Below are 17,308 nucleotides of genomic sequence, written 5' to 3'. Positions count from 1 at the left end.
GAAAAGAGGTGAGGCCTCTTTATTAATTGTAAAGAACTGAGCATATAGTTGCTAGCAGGATGGCAACAATAGGAGCCTTCTCATTTTTATAACTCTGACATTTAAATCAGTAGTTTGTATGTAGTAGACTATCAATACATATGTGTGTGTGTGTGTGTATTTGTGGAAATAAATTGAATCAAAACCAATAGCATTTGAAAAAGAAGCAAAGGAATAAATAAATAATGGAATTTGAAAAACGAGAAAGAAAATTAAAAGCTGCCTTATAGTAAGAGAAAGTTTACTGTGACCCCATGGACTATATAGTCCATGGAATTCTCCAGGTCAGAATACTGGAGTGGTAGCCTTTTCCTTCTCCAGGGGATCTTCCCAACCCAAGGGCTCAAACCCAGGTCTCCCACGTTGCAGGTGGATTCTTTACCAGCTGAGCCACAAGGGAAGCCCAAGGATACTGGAGTGGGGAGCCTATCCCTTCTCCAGCAGATCTTCCAGACCCAAGAATCAAACGGGGGTCTCCTGCATTTCAGGCAGATTCTTTACCAACTGAGCTATCAGGGAAGTCCCTACTCCAGAAATAGAAAAACTGAAAATGAATCACTTAAAATTTACTCAAATTCAAGATGTCACTTTTGGCTATAGAGAGAAATAAATTGAAATGAAAAAGAACTTGGCAAATAGTGTGGCATCAGTGACTAGCCAAAAAGTACATATATATGAAGGAACAATTTATGAAAAACATGTCAATGTTTATGTATAAAATGACGAAAGTACTTCAGAGAGCAATCCTGGAGAAAGAAAATAACACATGATGATGGAGTTGGAAATAACGGTGGTGATGGGTATTTGTTTTGCGTTGGTATTTTTCCAAGCACAAGTAAGAACACAACACTAAGTCAGCTTCTGTTTGTTATCAACCCATTTTGCACCTGGAGGACAAAAAGAAAATAACTATTACTTCAGAATACAGGGGGAATATTCCAGAGAATATAATACCATGTCATGTAAATCTCTGTAGAGGGAAAAATCTGCTAGGCATCACTTAAAGGCAAGAAACTTGTATGCTTAGATAAATTATCCAATTGGTGATTTGTGGGAGGAAATTTTTCCTGGAAAGATTTCCTTTTAAATTTTAAAAGATAAAAATTTATCACATTTTTATGCATTTTCTAAGAAGTCAAACGAGAAAACAATTGGCTACAATGCTAATGCTGTTACACGCATGCAGACTATATATACATGTAATATATGTGTATTTCTAACTTAAACAATTTTGTTCTGGTGGCTGTCAGGCAAGCATTCAAAGATACCCCTTTTCTCCTCTGATCCCATCTTCCCTTCGTGCTGCTACTTTCCATCTGTTCCCATCTCTTCTGTCCTTTGCTGCTTGTCTGCAGTTCCTGAAAGAGCCAGAGCGGGAAACAAAGGTCTTAGGGTTGGAACGTGCCTCACATGATCATCTGGTTACCCCTCCCCTACATCATTCTCCACATTTCACTGATTAGGAAACTGGGTCCCAGAGAAATTCAAGAACTTTTCCAGTGTCACACCGTTAAAGAAAAAAAGCCACCCTCTGCTACATCAGCTCCTTCTATTTCCTTCCAGAATTTATCACTGTCTGAAATGACCTAATTCACTAATTCATTTACATACATATTGACAGTCTTCAAATACTAGAATATACATCCAAGAATTTAAGGACCTGAACTATTCTTGTGTCCTCAGTGCTTAATGTCCTTTACATCATAGGCATTCATTGAATAATAAACTAGAATATTGGTTTCTTGTTTCCAGTGTTTAATTTTATAAACTCTACCAAATTATCCTATGAAAAATGGTATAGGATAACTAAGGATGTCAGACCTGTTCTAACTACAGGTCTGTCATAAACATGAGCCCAATTTATGCATTTTAAGCAGCAAAAATTTCTGTTGAGTATTAATGTTTTCAACCCTTTGACATGTATAAGTAGCTTATGCTTCTTTCACATGTTCCAAGGAAGAAGAAAGTCCATGAATTGTGTTCATTTGGTAAACAGATACTGCTGGCCACTCAATGGATACTCATACTCACTTCATACCCTATAAAGAGAATTTTAATTTAATTGGAAAGTGGCAAGGTACCTAGAGTCTTTTCCTTTCTCTTCCCACTGTTCTTTCTGCTTGAGACAGACCAGATACTTGAAACAGCCTCTCTCTTAGGGCCACAAGGTTACAATTTTGAGATGTTCAGTTCAGTTCAGTTGCTCAGTCATGTCCAACTCTTTGCAACCCCATGGACTGCAGCACCCCAGGCTTCCCTGTCCATCACCAATTCCTGGAGCTTGCTCAAACTCATTGCAATGAGTCAGTGATGCCATCCAACTGTCTCATCCTCTGTCGTCCTCTTCTCCTGCCTTCATTCTATCCCAGCATCAGGGTCTTTTCAAAAAAAGTCAGTTCTTCGCATCAGGTGGCCAAAGTATTGGAGTTTCAGCTTCAGGATCAGTCCTTCCAATGAATATTCAGGACTGATTTCCTTTAGGATTGACTGATTGAATCTCCTTGCAGTCCAAGGGACTCTCAAAAGTCTTCTTCAACACCACAGTTCAAAAGCATCAATTCTTTGAGATCTTAAAGACAATGAAAAGTACCCAGATGCCCATTGGTGTCTGGAGCCACAATCCCAGCTCTGAACAGTTTCTTGCATGATATAAATAGACCTCTATCCATTGTTTGCTGGTTTTCTATTATTTGTTGTTAAATGCTGTTCTAAAAACAATGAAGAATCATTTGCTGAACATACTCTAGAATTCTGTTATTTTTCAGGATTCTAACATGATAATGCCATAATCTCCTTGGGCTCACTGTGCTCATTCCCTCAAATTGTACTCATTTTCACAAAGAGTTAGAGGAATGGAAAAAATTTGGTAAGTCACATGTGTAGATTGAGAAGAAAAGTGAAAATAAATCCAATACCATTTTAGTCTTCTTTCTCCAATTGTTTTCTTCAAGTTACCAGGCTTCTTCGAGTTCCTTCCTTCACCTCCTTTTCTCTCTAATCTACTCTCATGTTCATCTTCTCTCTACAGACCAAGTCTCCATTATCTGCATAAATTAAGTATGAAGTGCAGTGAGAGAAGTGGCCTGCACCAAGGTCTGTATCCACAGAACAAGGGAGCCTCACGCTAAACGTCTAGGACAGTTCTATGGTGGAATGGTAGACTCTTTAGAAAATGCAATCAGGCACCTGTGCATCCATGTAGATTATTTCGCTTACCTCATACAACCTTGTAAAGTAGAAGATTGTATCTCCATTGCTATGTGAATTCTATGGGATGTTTGCAATTTTTATCACCATAATTATTTACAATTTGTAAAACCAAAGATGCTCGCCATCATTTTCCAAAAGCTCTTCTTACTCTGAAATTTAGTTCTTCAGAATGTTATGAAGACTAATAATTTAATTTCTTCAACAGATTTCACATTTCAGTAACATAACTATTTTTAATGCAGGAGACATTAGAGACGTGGGTTCAATCCCTGGGTCAGGAAGATCCTGATCCCTGGGTCAGGAAGATCCCCTGGAGGAGGACATGGTAACCCACTCCAGTATTATTGCCTGGGAAATCCCATGGACAGAGGAGCCTGGCAGGCTACAGTCCATGGGGTTGCAAAGAGTTGGACACGACTAAGTGACTTAGCACAAATGCAGGCATGCATACCTACCAGCTTTGAAGCCTGGTTTTTAGAATCAAGGACTTAGAAAACTAAGGATATTTCTTTCCCATCCTCCTTCAGAAAAGTCAAATACTCAAAATTCCATGTAACCATAAACACTTCAATGTAGTTAGACATGCTTTTCCATTATCAGTTTGCACTTTGCATTGTTTGCTTTTAGATATGGGTAAATAAACAGAATTTTTAAAGCAATGCAATGTAAGTAGTTTATTTAGGAATTCATAAATCCATATTTCTACTAAAAAAACTCTGTGATGCTTGCACTTAAGTTATTTGCTATGACGATACCCCATAACAGTGTTTCTAAAACTTCACTCAATTGTATATCACTTTTGTGATTTTGAGGTACCACTTCTACCATGATTATCTAACACCTTTTAAAAATATTGATTTAAAATATACTCACACTTTAAGCTTGTCTCATCCTAAGCAACAATAGCTTAAGGATTTGTGATTAAGTATCCTTTCTAATATATAATAGTATCTATAAATATAAAAATAACTTGTCCATGGCTAACCTAAAATCATCCATTTCCACAATATAGACAGCACTGGTATAATTGAAATACAATTTAAAATGTATTGTTTTGAATGAAAATTTAAAAGAATGGTGAAACTTTTTTAAGAACAGAAAATTGTCTGAGAATTTTGTTTTTTATAAAGATGCTTACCCTGCACAACTCTGGGAAGAAAAGGGGGTTACAAAATTATTGTTTAATAGAAATAAATCTTGCCTAAAATTCTGCTCTACCCCTCTATACTCTCTGCTTCAGTTCCTCATTTTTCAGTTCAGTTCAGTTCAGTCACTCAGTCATGTCTGACTCTTTGTGACCCCATGAATCGCAACATGCCAGGCCTCCCTGTCCATCACCATTTCCCGGAGTTCATTCAAACTCACGTCCATCGAGTCAGTGATGCCATCCAGCCATCTCATCCTCTGTCGTCCCCTTTTCCTCCTGCCACCAATCCCTCCCAGGATCAGAATCTTTTCCAATGAGTCAACTCTTTGCTTGAGGTAGCCAAAGTACTGGAGTTTCAGCTTTAGCATCATTCCTTCCAAAGAAATCCCAGGGCTGATCTCCTTTAGAATAGACTGGTTGTATCTCCTTGCAGTCCAAGGGACTCTCAAGAGTCTTCTCCAACACCACAGTTCAAAAGCATCATGTTTAGAGGGATTTAAAAAATGCTCAGCTAATCCATCTGACTTAATCTTCCCCAGATTCAGAGTATGCAATGGGAGAGTATCAAAGAACAAGTGACCAGCATGATAAGAGGACTGGGAGGAACTGATAGAGTATTATCTCAGAAAAGAGACCACTTAGGAGATGACACTAGAGTGTTCTTTGGTATCTGAACAGATTTGATATAGGAAAGGAGGTAAAGTACAGGAGAAGGAGAGAGATTAACACACAAAAGAATAAAATTCTTTGGCTGGGTTGGGATTCAGCTGGAGCTATTCAAGAGTAAGAGAAGCAATCACTTGTCTGTGCTGTTGTAGAGGATGTTCTAGAGAAGATTTGGATAGACAGTCTCAGGCCCTTTCTCATTCTAGCAGTACTAATAGACACCAGTTATTAAGTATTCATTATGCTGGGCTAAACTTTTTATAGGTCCGTCTCTTTTAATTTTCACAATTACCCAATAAGGGTAGGTAAGTATGATTGTACTCATCTTACAAATGGAGATACTGAGTCTAAAACTTGGTAGAGGTTGAATTTGAACCTAAGTCAGTAGACTCAAAGCCTACCTACTAACCATTATATTACATTATAAATGTTGTCTGGGAAAGAAAAAGTTTTTATTTTGTTTTGCTGTGTTTTGTTTTGGTCAGAAAACCTTTCAGCCAAACTGAAGCCAAGTTGTCACTGTGAAAAAATTTTGCTATAACCTGTAATTGTGTGAAAAGGACCCTGAAAAGCCATTATCTCAGCTAGTTTCCTTGAAATTTCTGAGAAAGTCAACACTTTTCCAAAGGAACACTTAGGCTTTTAATTGTGATCTCCTTGTTTTGCGGGTAGAGAATAAAATAGAAGAAACCAATAATCCTGAAGGAAAATTATTCTTTTAATTTTGATGTCTTTTTATTTTTAAAAATGGAAAACAGAAGAATCCAGAAACCATGCTGTTTATTTTCCCACGATGTTACAAAACCAGCAAAAGCTTTGGTTTCTTTTGTTTGTCTGAATCCTTTTGAACAAACATTTATAAAAATATCTGTTCATAAGAAGGGAAGGGCAGTTTTATTTTTTAGCACCTCAGGGTACCTCAAATAATCTCAAGGGGTATCGGGATGTTTTCCAAACACAAATAATTCAAAATCACCTAAATATTTGCCTTAATCAGCTTTTAATCAGGGAGAAACTTAGAAAATCAAATAAACAGTCACAGCAGGTGGTCTAGAAACTCCAGAAATTTGGGGTGAAACTGGCTTCACAAAAACAAAACAAGCCAGGGGAAGGAGGGAGAAGAGAAAGTAAGGAAGGATGAGAGGCAGGAAAGAAGGAAAGAAGAAAGGAAAAAAGAAGGAAACTTGGAATAAGTATTCATACATACTTGAGATACTACTTGTCAACAAGTTTTGCGTTTATTTTCTTGGGGAAAATATCCTAAGGAAAATGATTGTTGTCTCTATCGCACTGGCTTATACATTCACCCATTTCTTTTAATCTGTACATTATAAAACCCACAGTCAAAATTAAAAACTGTAGTTTTACTCCTTTGCACCTTGATACTAAGATCCTACAGTAGATTTCACATTTGATTTTTTCTTCCTATCTTAATTTAACTCTTTACTGACTTTTGAGAAATCGTTTCAACTTAATTTTTTTAATCAATGAAACATTTGAACTTCACTAATATTATTAATGTGGGAACCAAATTGGGCATTCCTTCACCTCCATTAGGCTTCCAGGTGGCTCTAACGGTAAAGAACTTACCTGTCAATGCCACTGAGACTTAAGAGATGGGCATTCGATCCCTGGGTTGGGAAGATCCCCAGGAGGAGGGCATGGCAATCCACTCTGGTATTCTTGCCTGGAGAATTCCATGGACAGAGGAGCCTGGAGGGCTTCAGTCCATTAAATTATGTGGTACAGATACTTTACATTATAATGCAATAAATAATATTGTTCAGGATGCCAGGACTTTGAATTATCAAAAGCGATATTCAATAAATGCATACTATCTTGGAAAATCTTGCTTTGCACTGATGTTTCTCTGCCAGTTCTGTAGTGGAGAATTAATCTTTCCTCTATTTTCATAACACCTGGCAAAGTACCTTCTTAGAAATAAACTCACAAAAAATAGCTGTTGAATTAATAAAAGCATGAATTAATGAAATTTCTTATGATAATAGATTTATAAAATCTAATTATTCATTAAAATGCAATAGGAAACACCTCATATTTCAAGTAATAGCCAAAAATAAGCAACAGGGAAGATTTGGCATGTTTTATTTTAGAGTTTTAATTCTTCTTTCTGAATAACTAGTGGAAATGATAAAAAAAAATACATCTCTCACAGCTTAGCAAATGGAGAGACTTCTGTGGTCCTTTAACCATTAATGTGTTGTTGGAGAAAAAAAGATGTTTAATATCTAAAGATGAATACCTTTTGATATTTTGAATCAAAAAATCTGGCATTTCTTAGACATTTTGAAATAAATACCATGTACCATTAAGTATACAGAAACATGATAAATGCAGAGCTTAACTTAAAAGTTTAATTAAATTCCTCTGTAAGTTAAACCCAGACACGAACTCATGACTAAAGATATTTAATATTTATTTTTTTCCTTTAAAGTGATGCTATTTACATTTGACCTTAGAAGGCAAATTGTATCAGTAGGACATCAGGATTAAGCTGGGCAGTATTAAAGTTAGAACACTCACATCTTTGCAGATTTTCTATGTTGTTAAAAAGAAAAATCACTGTAAAATAAATACTTATTCTTTAATTGTAAGTATCGTAATATGAAACAATCTGTAGGTGGTTCTAAAGTTCCATCAAGGGGCACTTCCCAGGAGGTGTATTACTATTGTATGAGTATGGAGAGCAGAGGTGGAAGTCAAGCAGTGGCATTCCATGGGATATTCAGAAAGGTTAATAGTTCAGTTATTCCCAAGAAGCCTTCCTGTTGCAGACCCGTAATTAATGGTCCCACTGCTGCACTCTCTCGTTCACGCCTTCTTCTTCTTCAGGGAATGCTGATTCATTCTGGCCTTTCATATGCTTAACCCCTGAAATTATAAAAATTATGCTCAATTTATTTCTGGCAGATTGACTGCTTTGCTCCAAGAGATAAAGAAAATGACTGGAACGTTTTCATTGGTGTCTATGTGTTTTCTCCAAGAATCTAAACACTCAATCCTATATAAACCTTTTAATTACTTCACCAAAGGATAAAAACACACCCAGCCCAATTTCCATTAGAGACAGGCATCTTTTGTAGTAATTAAACCTTCTTCATTAAGAATTGCATCACTGCCTATTAAAAACCTGTTAACTAAAAATCTGCTCACAGGCTCTTATTGCAATCTTAACATATCACTTAGTTCAAATATTTCTTTTGGCATCCATGAACTCTGTTACAGTGAGAACCATTAGAACCTCAGGAACAAAGAGGTCTGTGTGCACCATTTCTGTAACTTGCAAACAAAAAAAGAATCAGAATATTGTTAGTCTTCTTTAGGAATAAAAATAATGGGTATGATTCTGAAACTTCTGTATTAACAATTCTTCAGTCACTTCCCCCACAACCTACACAGAGGAAAACCACTGTCACATCTTTGCCTGCTATGTACGCTTATATGATCTGGCTTCTCCCTACCTATCTGGCCTCATTTCCACCAGCCTTTCCTGCATCCCCCTTTAACAGTAATTTATCCCCTAACAATACTAACCTGCTCTTAAACATTACAGATCACTCTACGTGTGTTAATTGCTCAGTTGTCTGATTCTTTGCAACTCCATGGACTGCTGGGCTCCTCTGTCCATGGAATTCTCCAGGCAAGAATACTGGAGTGTTCTAGCCATACTAGCCATTCTCTCCTCCAGGGAAGCTTACCAACCCAGGGATCGAACCTGGGTCTCTGCATTGCAGGCGAGTTGTTTTACCATCTGAACCACCAGGCTGCCCACAGGTCACTCTAGGCTCCCTCAAACCACCATCTTTTTCTCATTCTATTCTCCCTGCCAAATAGCTTCTTCCTCCTACCCACCTGATAACCTCTCACTCATCCTGATCTTAGCTGGCCTCCTCTGTGAAGGCTCCCCAGGACCTCCTTGGTCTTTCAAATATTTCCCTCTGCTCTGGGATCACTTTCTTTTGTATCAATTACTTTATAGAACTATATTTGTTTACATGTCTTTCTCACTAGAACAAACTTGCTGATGTCAGGATGACAGAGTTTCACTTTGGAGTCCCAGGCACACAGCCTGGCAAACAGGAGGTGTTCATTAATACTGATTGTATAAATGATTGATGGAATTAATGATGTGGCACTTAAATATATGTCTTTGGAAGTTCCATACTAATGTATGTTCAGATTTTTTTTCAAAATTATTTCAAATTTGGGGTATAAATCAGAAGGAAATTACTACAACCATACTTTACAAAATTATCTTTCATTTCACTTGGGTCTCTTCTGCTAAAACATCATGCTAGCTGACACTCTGCCTTATAGTGGTGCTTAACATTGAAAAGTTTATAAATATTATATTTTTCAGAAAATTGGTTTATGAGATTTTTCTAAATATTACTGGAAAACATTATAGTTAGAATTAATGAATGAAAGGAAGTCACCCCTCTTGTATACTATGAAATGAAGAAACTAAAAAAAGAGAGAGAGAGTGGATTTGCATAGACTGTAGTCAGCAAGCCTCAGAGAACCATTTGACAAGGAATGACATCCCTGGGCTTGGGAGATTATCTTGAAAATATATTTGATTGGTTGTAATAATATTTAAATACTTTAATTTCATCTGCAAGCACAGATCCCTCACAGTCACCATAGAGAGAACTTTGTTGTTAACAAATGGAACTTATTTCATCTTGGTATAGATTACATAGGAGAAAAAGAGATCTAAATCCTAAGGAGAAGGAAAGGGAGTTTAACAAGCATTCAATCAGTCACTCTGCTAGAGTCTTACATACCTGAGTTACTAAACCTCATAACAACTACACAAGAAAAATACCTGGATGGTGAAATTTAGATTCCAAGAAGATAAATGATTTATTCAAGGTTACAAGGATAGTAACCTCAGTGACATCAACAACCACAGTTATGCTGATGATACCACTCTAATGGCAGAAAGAGAAGAGGAACTAAAGAGCCTCTTGATGAGGGTGAAGGAAGAGAGAGAAAGAGCTGGTTTAAGACTAAACATTAAAAAAAAAATTAAGATCATGGCATCCAGCCCTATTACTGCATGGCAAATAGAAGGGGAAAAGGTGGAAGCAATGATAGATTTCCTCTTCTTGGCCTACAAAATCACTGTGGAGGGTGACTACAGCCATGAAATCAGAAAATGATTGCTTCTTGACAGGAAAGCGATTACAAACTTCGACAGCGTGTTGAAAAGCAGAGACATTACTTTGCTGACAAAGGTCTATATAGTCAAGACTATGGTCTTTCCAGTGGTCACATACAGTTGTGAGAGCTGGACCATATAGAAGGCAGAACATCAGAGAACTGATGCCTTCAAACTGTGGTGCTGGAGAAGACTTCTGAAAGTCCCTTGGACAGCAAGGAGATCAAATCAGTCAATCTTAAGGGAGATCAACCCTGAATACTCACTGGAGGAACTGATGCTGAAGCTGAAGCTCCAGTATTTTGGTCATCTGGTGCAAACAGCTGACTCATTGGGAAAGTCCCTGATGCTGGGAAAGATCAAAGGCATAAGGAAAAGAAGGTGTCAGAGGATGAGATGGCTGGACAGCACTATTGATGAGCTTGGTTTAACTCCGGGAGATGGTGAGGGACAGGGAGGCCTGGCATGCTGCAGTCCATGGGGTTGCAAAGAGTTGGACACGACTGGGTGACTGAAAAACAACAACGATAGTGTGGTTCCAAGAGAAGTTCTGACACATCAAAGTTCCTCAGCATAGACTGACTGACTGAATGAATGAGTGATTGAAGTATAAAGTTCCATTGTCAAGAGACACCCAGCTCACTTTCCCCTTTAACTTTTCGGGTGTTAACCTAAATTAATCTATCAATCTCTAGGATTTATTGTAGGATTACCTACTAATCTGGTTCAAACCATCTTGTCATTCCCTCTGAAATATTAAAGCACAGTAATCATTCAGCTGCCTTCCACTCTTTCCTGAGCTAAAATTGTCTGCATCTCTCTGGGTTCCCAAAGGTTTTACTGTCTCCAGAGTTCATCCCTTTTATCCTTGAGGTAATTACAGAGTAATGAAGTTGTGTTCAGACAATTTTCTTTAAATTAGGGTTAATTCAATGCCAACATTGATTTGTCTGTATGAGGGGAGTCAAACACTTTAAAAAGTGGTAACTAGAATTTCCAATTTATTAAACCATTAATCAACTATTCCCCATATTTTGACTATAGGTCTATTTACTTATTTATTTTATAATAATAATGGCCACAAAGTTATATAAGAAAGCCTTCTTTAAAGTAGAATGATTCCAGCAAACCTTGAAATGTGCCTTCTCAGTCTTAGTCGACTGTGGCATTAACCATTTCCAGGTGAAAGATGTTGAGGAGGCAGAAGTTGGTGACAACACAGAGCTGTTCTATAGAACCACAGATTCTTTGGTTCCCAAAGCATTTATCACTAATATCATCTTTCCACTGAGTAACAGATGTTAGTTAATTTGTGTTTTGACTCTTTTTCCTTGCCAGCAATGTTTGGTTGGTTTTAGATGCAATAAATGCTGAGATTAAAGTGTGAAGTCTGTGAGGACTGTCTAAAGTGTTTCTCCCCATCCTCCTCCTCCTGTCTCCAGACACACATATGCTTTACACTTAAATTTTCTTCGAACCTGCATTCAATATTTGAGTAATTCTGGAGGTGAAGGAAAGCAACTTGGTCTGGAGGTGTTGAGGAAATTCTCAAAGTTTCCTCTTCTGCCAGATGCTAATGAGCACATAGGAAAACACCTCACCTGATTCCCAACATGTGGCAAGTGCTGATTCCCAACATGTGGCAAAGGGCCTCCTGAAGCAAGAAAGACACAGACAGGGCTCACATGGGTGGAAAGCAGAGGGATTCCCAAATGCACAGAGGTGCTTTTCTCCATAGCAAGAATGAACACACAAGAGAAGAAACCATAGACAAGACAAGGATGCAATATGAATACATGAAGGAAAAAGAAAATAGTTTGAGGAAAAGAAAGCAGATGGAGTAAAAGAAGAAAAAGAAAAGAAATGGTGCCCCCACCAGAACATTACACTCATGCCCCTCTCCATTCTGTAGATCAGGAGGTTAGATGTGAGTTGGGGGAAGTTGTGACGTGACTGAGTGAAGAATTACAAAGAATTCATCCATAAAAGGAGCTTACATTTGGCAAACCACGGGCCAATATGTTTATCAATTAATTCCGAGGGAAAAAATGGGCAGATAGATGACATGAAACTTGGAAGAAAAGATGACATGATGAATGACAAAATTAGTATTCCAAAGAGCTGGGAAGATGGCCTAAGCAATTAAGGTAGAGGTCAAAGGGAGCTTTTTCTATAGGAAGGTTATTTTGGTACTAAAAGAGAATGAGGACAACCCAGATTGATTATGGTTAGGGGTTCAAGTGACCGCAATTTCATGGTGACCCAGCAGAGTCACCTGTGTGTAGGAACCGAGCTCTTCTAACAGGAGAGGCAGCAGTCTAAGAAAGGAGACTTCTCCCAAACTGTGCACTGGGCAGAACTTTCCTGGATTATGATGCCCAGTTCTGGACTTGGCATCTCAAGAGTTCCACTGAAGGAAATAACTGGGATTGAAAGCAGTTGTACGAAATCTCTTCAAGAAGAACTGGATATGAGATTGGACTGTTAAGTAAAAAGAAAACTAAGAGGACAGAAGAGGTTGCCGTTGATTTCCTCAAAGCCTGGAAGAAGAAATAAAATCTATCTAAGTAGCTACTGAGAGCTGACATTCATGCGATAAAGGCAAAGTGCAGATGGTCCTTGACTTACAAAAGGGTATACCACTGAAAATATCGTAAGTGGAAAATGTGTTTAATACACCCTATTGAACATCACAGCTTAGCCTAGACTACTTTAAATGTGCTCAGAACACATATATCAGCCTACAGTTGGGCAAAATCACCTAACACAAAGCCTACTTTATTATAAAGTGTGGCACATCTCATGCAGTTTCTTGAATACCATACTGTAAGTGTAAGACAGAATGGCAGTATGAGTACAGGATGCTTGTAAGTGTATCGGTTGCTTTCATTCCTCATGGTATGGGGGACTGGAGCTGTGCTCTCTGCCTTGCCCAGCATCGTTAGCCCAGAAAAAGATTAAGATTCAAAATTTGAAATACAGTTCCTTCTGAATGTATATTGCTTTTGAACTATTGTAAGTTGAACCATCATTAAGTTGGGGACATCTGTATGGTTTAATATAAAGAAGAAAATTTCTAAGTTCTTCCTGTTTGCCCAGCAGTAAGCATGTGAATGAGGTCCCCATCACTGTGTGTGTTCAAGTCAAAGCGGAATTTCCATTTCAGCGGAGAGTTAAGGAGTCCTGCACTGAGTAGCAGAACAGACTAAAACACTCAAGGACCCTGGTATGCTATTCATATACAAAGCAGGTCTTTCCTACTGAAGAATCTGCTCTGCTGTGAGTACTGTAACTTACAAGAAAGTAATTCTAGCTTTAAATGGCATAAATGGCCCAAATCCACATTTTAAAACTAATTCACATTGGGAGTAGCAAATGTAAATGAATTCATTTTTTTTTTCAACCACATATTTTAGTTACTTGAACTCATTCTAAAGTCCTCTAGGGAATTTGTGGGTGTATTTTGAGAGCCTCTGACCCTCTTGGAATTCTATTTATACTTATATCTGTACCTCTTCAGGGAAGAAGGTCTGTAGTTTTCCGCGGAATCTCGGAGGGGTCTCTGACTCACAAATAGCTGCAAATATGAATTCAAGTCTAATCTCTTCACTTGAAAGATTAAAAGACAATTTCAGTTGGTAAAGGGACTTGTTTAAATTCACATAGCAATCATGCGCTGGGCTAGGATACAAATCTGGGCCCCTAATTTCTACTGGGAGCTTTTCACGTGGACCATTAGGGCTCAATCTTCCATTGTCATTGATCTTTTCCAAATAAAACCTGAAGGAAAATGTAGTAACTTAAGATCATGAGGCCCTTTTCATCATCAAATTCTTTCAACTCATAACAGCTATAAATCTAACTTCTCAGTCTTTTTTTCATCATGGAGGTTAATGTTTTTAATAGAATTTATAGTCAGGAAGATGTAGAATTTAAATTTAACTTGGCAAAATTCTCAGAATAGAACCAAGTTAAAATAATGTTTGGGTTATCAGAAAAGAAGCCATATGAGTTCAATATAATAATGTTCCTTCTGTGTGTTGAACAGGGTAGAGACACAACTGCAAATCAGATGGGAATGTAGGTCAGAGGTGATGGTGTGCATATGAAAGACATTAATTCAATGAACGCGTGTCCCAGAAATGAAGCATTTGGAGAGTTCTGATGTGGGGAAGAAGGGGTCCAACTCGGAGATAATAATTTGGACAGCCGTTGATGGAGCAATATGCTGGTTAGATTAAGCAAAATAGCAAGTCTAATTTCTTTATGAGAAAATTACTTGAAAAATACATTTAATAATCATTAGTTTTCTGAAGGCTTACTATACACAAAAGAGTGAGTTCAATGGCTCTAAAAGGATGATTGCTTGTATATCAATCCTTCAAATTTTATCAAAATAATTATGTTAATTTACTCAAGGAATATGATTTAAGCCATAATATGGTACATCAGGGCTGAGAAGTAAAGGCCCACCATTTGTCAGACTGAAAATGTACTTTGCATTTCCCAAAACACTTTCACATGTATTTTGTCTAATCTTCTTGACATTCATTTATAATAAATATAAATCATTTATAATAAATAAATGCATTCATATATAATAAATGAAATATAATATAGCTATAATAATAGCTATCTATTAATTTAACACCTAGGGTCACAGAGATCAAATGACCTATACATTTCATTCCAAAGGTAACACCAAATATGTCCTGAAAAGTGAAAGTGAAGTCGTTCAGTCATGTCCAACTCTTTGCGACCCCATGGACTGTAGCCTACCAGGCTCCTACGTCCATGGGATTTTCCAGGCAAAAGTACTGGAGTGGGTTGCCATTTCCTTTTCCAGAGTATCTTCCCAACCCAGGGATCAAACCCAGGGATCTTCCGCATTGTAAGCAAGATGCTTTACCATCTGAGCCACCAGGGAAGTCTAAATATGTCCTGAACTCACCCTAAATCTATCCCTTTCTTTTTTATTTAAAGTAATTTCATATACACAGCACAGTTGTTCTCTGCCCCCATACTATGACTGTTCAGTTAATGTAAATTGCAAATCCACACATAATCATTTCACTTAACTACACATTACTTAGAGAAGCATTTCTCTGCAGAAGAATAAATGTGTAATATGCTAATTTCTTAATCATACATAGGAATAGAAGCAGCATGTTTGTCTGATACTCATAAATATTCAGAAGTATTACATATTTATGTATATTTTCCTTATCATATATTTTACCAAAGCTGTTGCCCAAGAGTAAAACTTGGGTAAAAGATTTAGCAGTAAATACTGAGAAGATAGGAGACAAGGTACACTTACCTGCTATCATTAGAAGTATGAATTCAAAGAGTATCTTTGAAGAGTAATCTAGTCTCATTTTTCAAAATGAAAAGTGTTCATATCTTATCAGTAAGTCTAAGGTTGGGTTCAGGCAAGAATATGATTTTTTTAATTTTGCAAGGATGCTGCTGTTTAGCCAAGATTGAGAATCACTTTGATAGACCAAATGTCTCTTTTGCCCTCTACAGCCATGTGCTCTTCCTTTTTCTTCAAAACTAATGCATTCCATGAACTCAGAAGTAAAGTTAAATTGTTAAGCCTACACATAATGGAGCTTGACGGTGTTGGGCAATTTCACTTATAGCAAGAGACAGAATGACTCCTTCTCTTGCAAGGCTTGGCTGTCATTGACTGAACACAATAGCATATCTAAAATAAAGAATGCATCAATCAGCAGGAGTCAGTGGTTAGCCTTGAAAGTGCTAAAAAAAAATAATGAATGGAGAGTTGCATTTAAAGCCACAGAACAAATGATGCCTATTTTTTTTTTTTAAGTGTGTCCAGAGAAGGATGTCCTGTCCTGGCATTTTCAAAGTTTATGCCTTCCAAGGAGAGTACCTTTCTACTGAAGCAATGGTCACTCTAGGCTACCATACCCTTGAAACGGAGCAGGACCCTATGGCCCTTACCCTGGGCTCCCAAGTCCTCAGTCTGCCTTTTGTCTGTAGAAAAACTTTAATCAAAAAATAAGGTTAATCAAAAAATAAGGTTAATCAAAAAAGTTTAAAAATGCAGAAACAGAAGAAAACAAAGGAGACCAAATGATAATCATTTGGTCATTCAGTCCAGTTCAGTTCAGTCGCTCAGTTGTGTCCGCCTCTTTGTGACCCCATGAATCACAGCACGCCAGGCCTCCCTGTCCATAATCATCTCCCAGAGTTCATTCAAACTCACGTCCATCGAGTCGGTGATGCCATCCAGCCATCTCATCCTCTGTCGTCCCCTTTTCTTCCTGCCCGCAATCCCTCCCAGGATCAGAGTCTTTTCCAAAGAGTCAACTCTTCTCATGAGGTGGCCAAAGTACTGGAGTTTCAGCTTTAGCATCATTCCTTCCAAAGAACACCCAGGACTGATCCTCTTTAGAATGGACTTGTTGGATCTCCTTGCAGTCCAAGGGACTCTCAAGAGTCTTCTCCAACACCACAGTTCAAAAGCATCAATTCCTTGGCGCTCAGCTTTCTTCACAGTCCAACTCTCATATCCATACATGACCACTGGAAAAACCATAGCTTTGACTAGATGGACTTTTGTTGGCAAAGTAATGTCTCTGCTTTTCAATATGCTATCTAGGTTGGTCATCACTTTTCTTCCAAGGAGTAAGCGTCTTTTAATTTCATGGCTGCAGTCACCATCTGCTGTGATTTTGGAGCCCCCCAAAATAAAGTCTGCCACTGTTTCCACTGTTTCCCCATCTATTTGCCATGAAGTGATGGGACCAGATGCCAAGTCAATGGCTTGTAGTTTCTCCTCAAGGGTTGTAGATAATATTCTGAACTGTCTTTTGGCTATTGAAACCCCCTTTGAGCTTCTTTTGAGCTGTACTGTAGATACTGAAAACCCCCACCAGATGAAAGAAGTTAACTACGTGATGACCAGACTGTAGCCAAGACTTAAACTGCCAAAATCCTGAGAACAGGCCTCAAAGAAATGGGAACAAACCATGGGAATGAAGATTAACTGTACTTAAAACAATCAAGATGACGCTGATCAGACCACTGCA

At 37.8% G+C, this 17,308-nt stretch overlaps 1 protein-coding gene across 2 annotated transcripts in view; it reads right to left on the bottom strand.

Moving 5' to 3' along the window:
• PPP1R1C (protein phosphatase 1 regulatory inhibitor subunit 1C) overlaps positions 7,430 to 17,308 on the bottom strand; it is a 121,423-nt gene continuing 111,544 nt past the window's right edge. Inside the window, exon 5 of one of the 2 annotated variants that reach the window (XM_005675893.2) lies at positions 7,430 to 7,954. In XM_005675893.2, coding sequence (XP_005675950.1) covers positions 7,866 to 7,954 — 89 coding nt within the window. In that variant the 3' untranslated portion in view covers positions 7,430 to 7,865. The remainder of the gene's footprint in view (positions 7,955 to 17,308) is intronic. The other variant, XM_005675892.2, reaches the window with a different exon arrangement.

This window comes from Capra hircus, chromosome 2, assembly GCF_001704415.2.
Source record: "Capra hircus breed San Clemente chromosome 2, ASM170441v1, whole genome shotgun sequence".
In the NCBI taxonomy this organism is placed as follows: domain Eukaryota; kingdom Metazoa; phylum Chordata; class Mammalia; order Artiodactyla; family Bovidae; genus Capra; species Capra hircus.
Note: the sequence above shows the minus strand (reverse complement) of the source record. Positions and strands in the feature narration are given on the sequence as shown.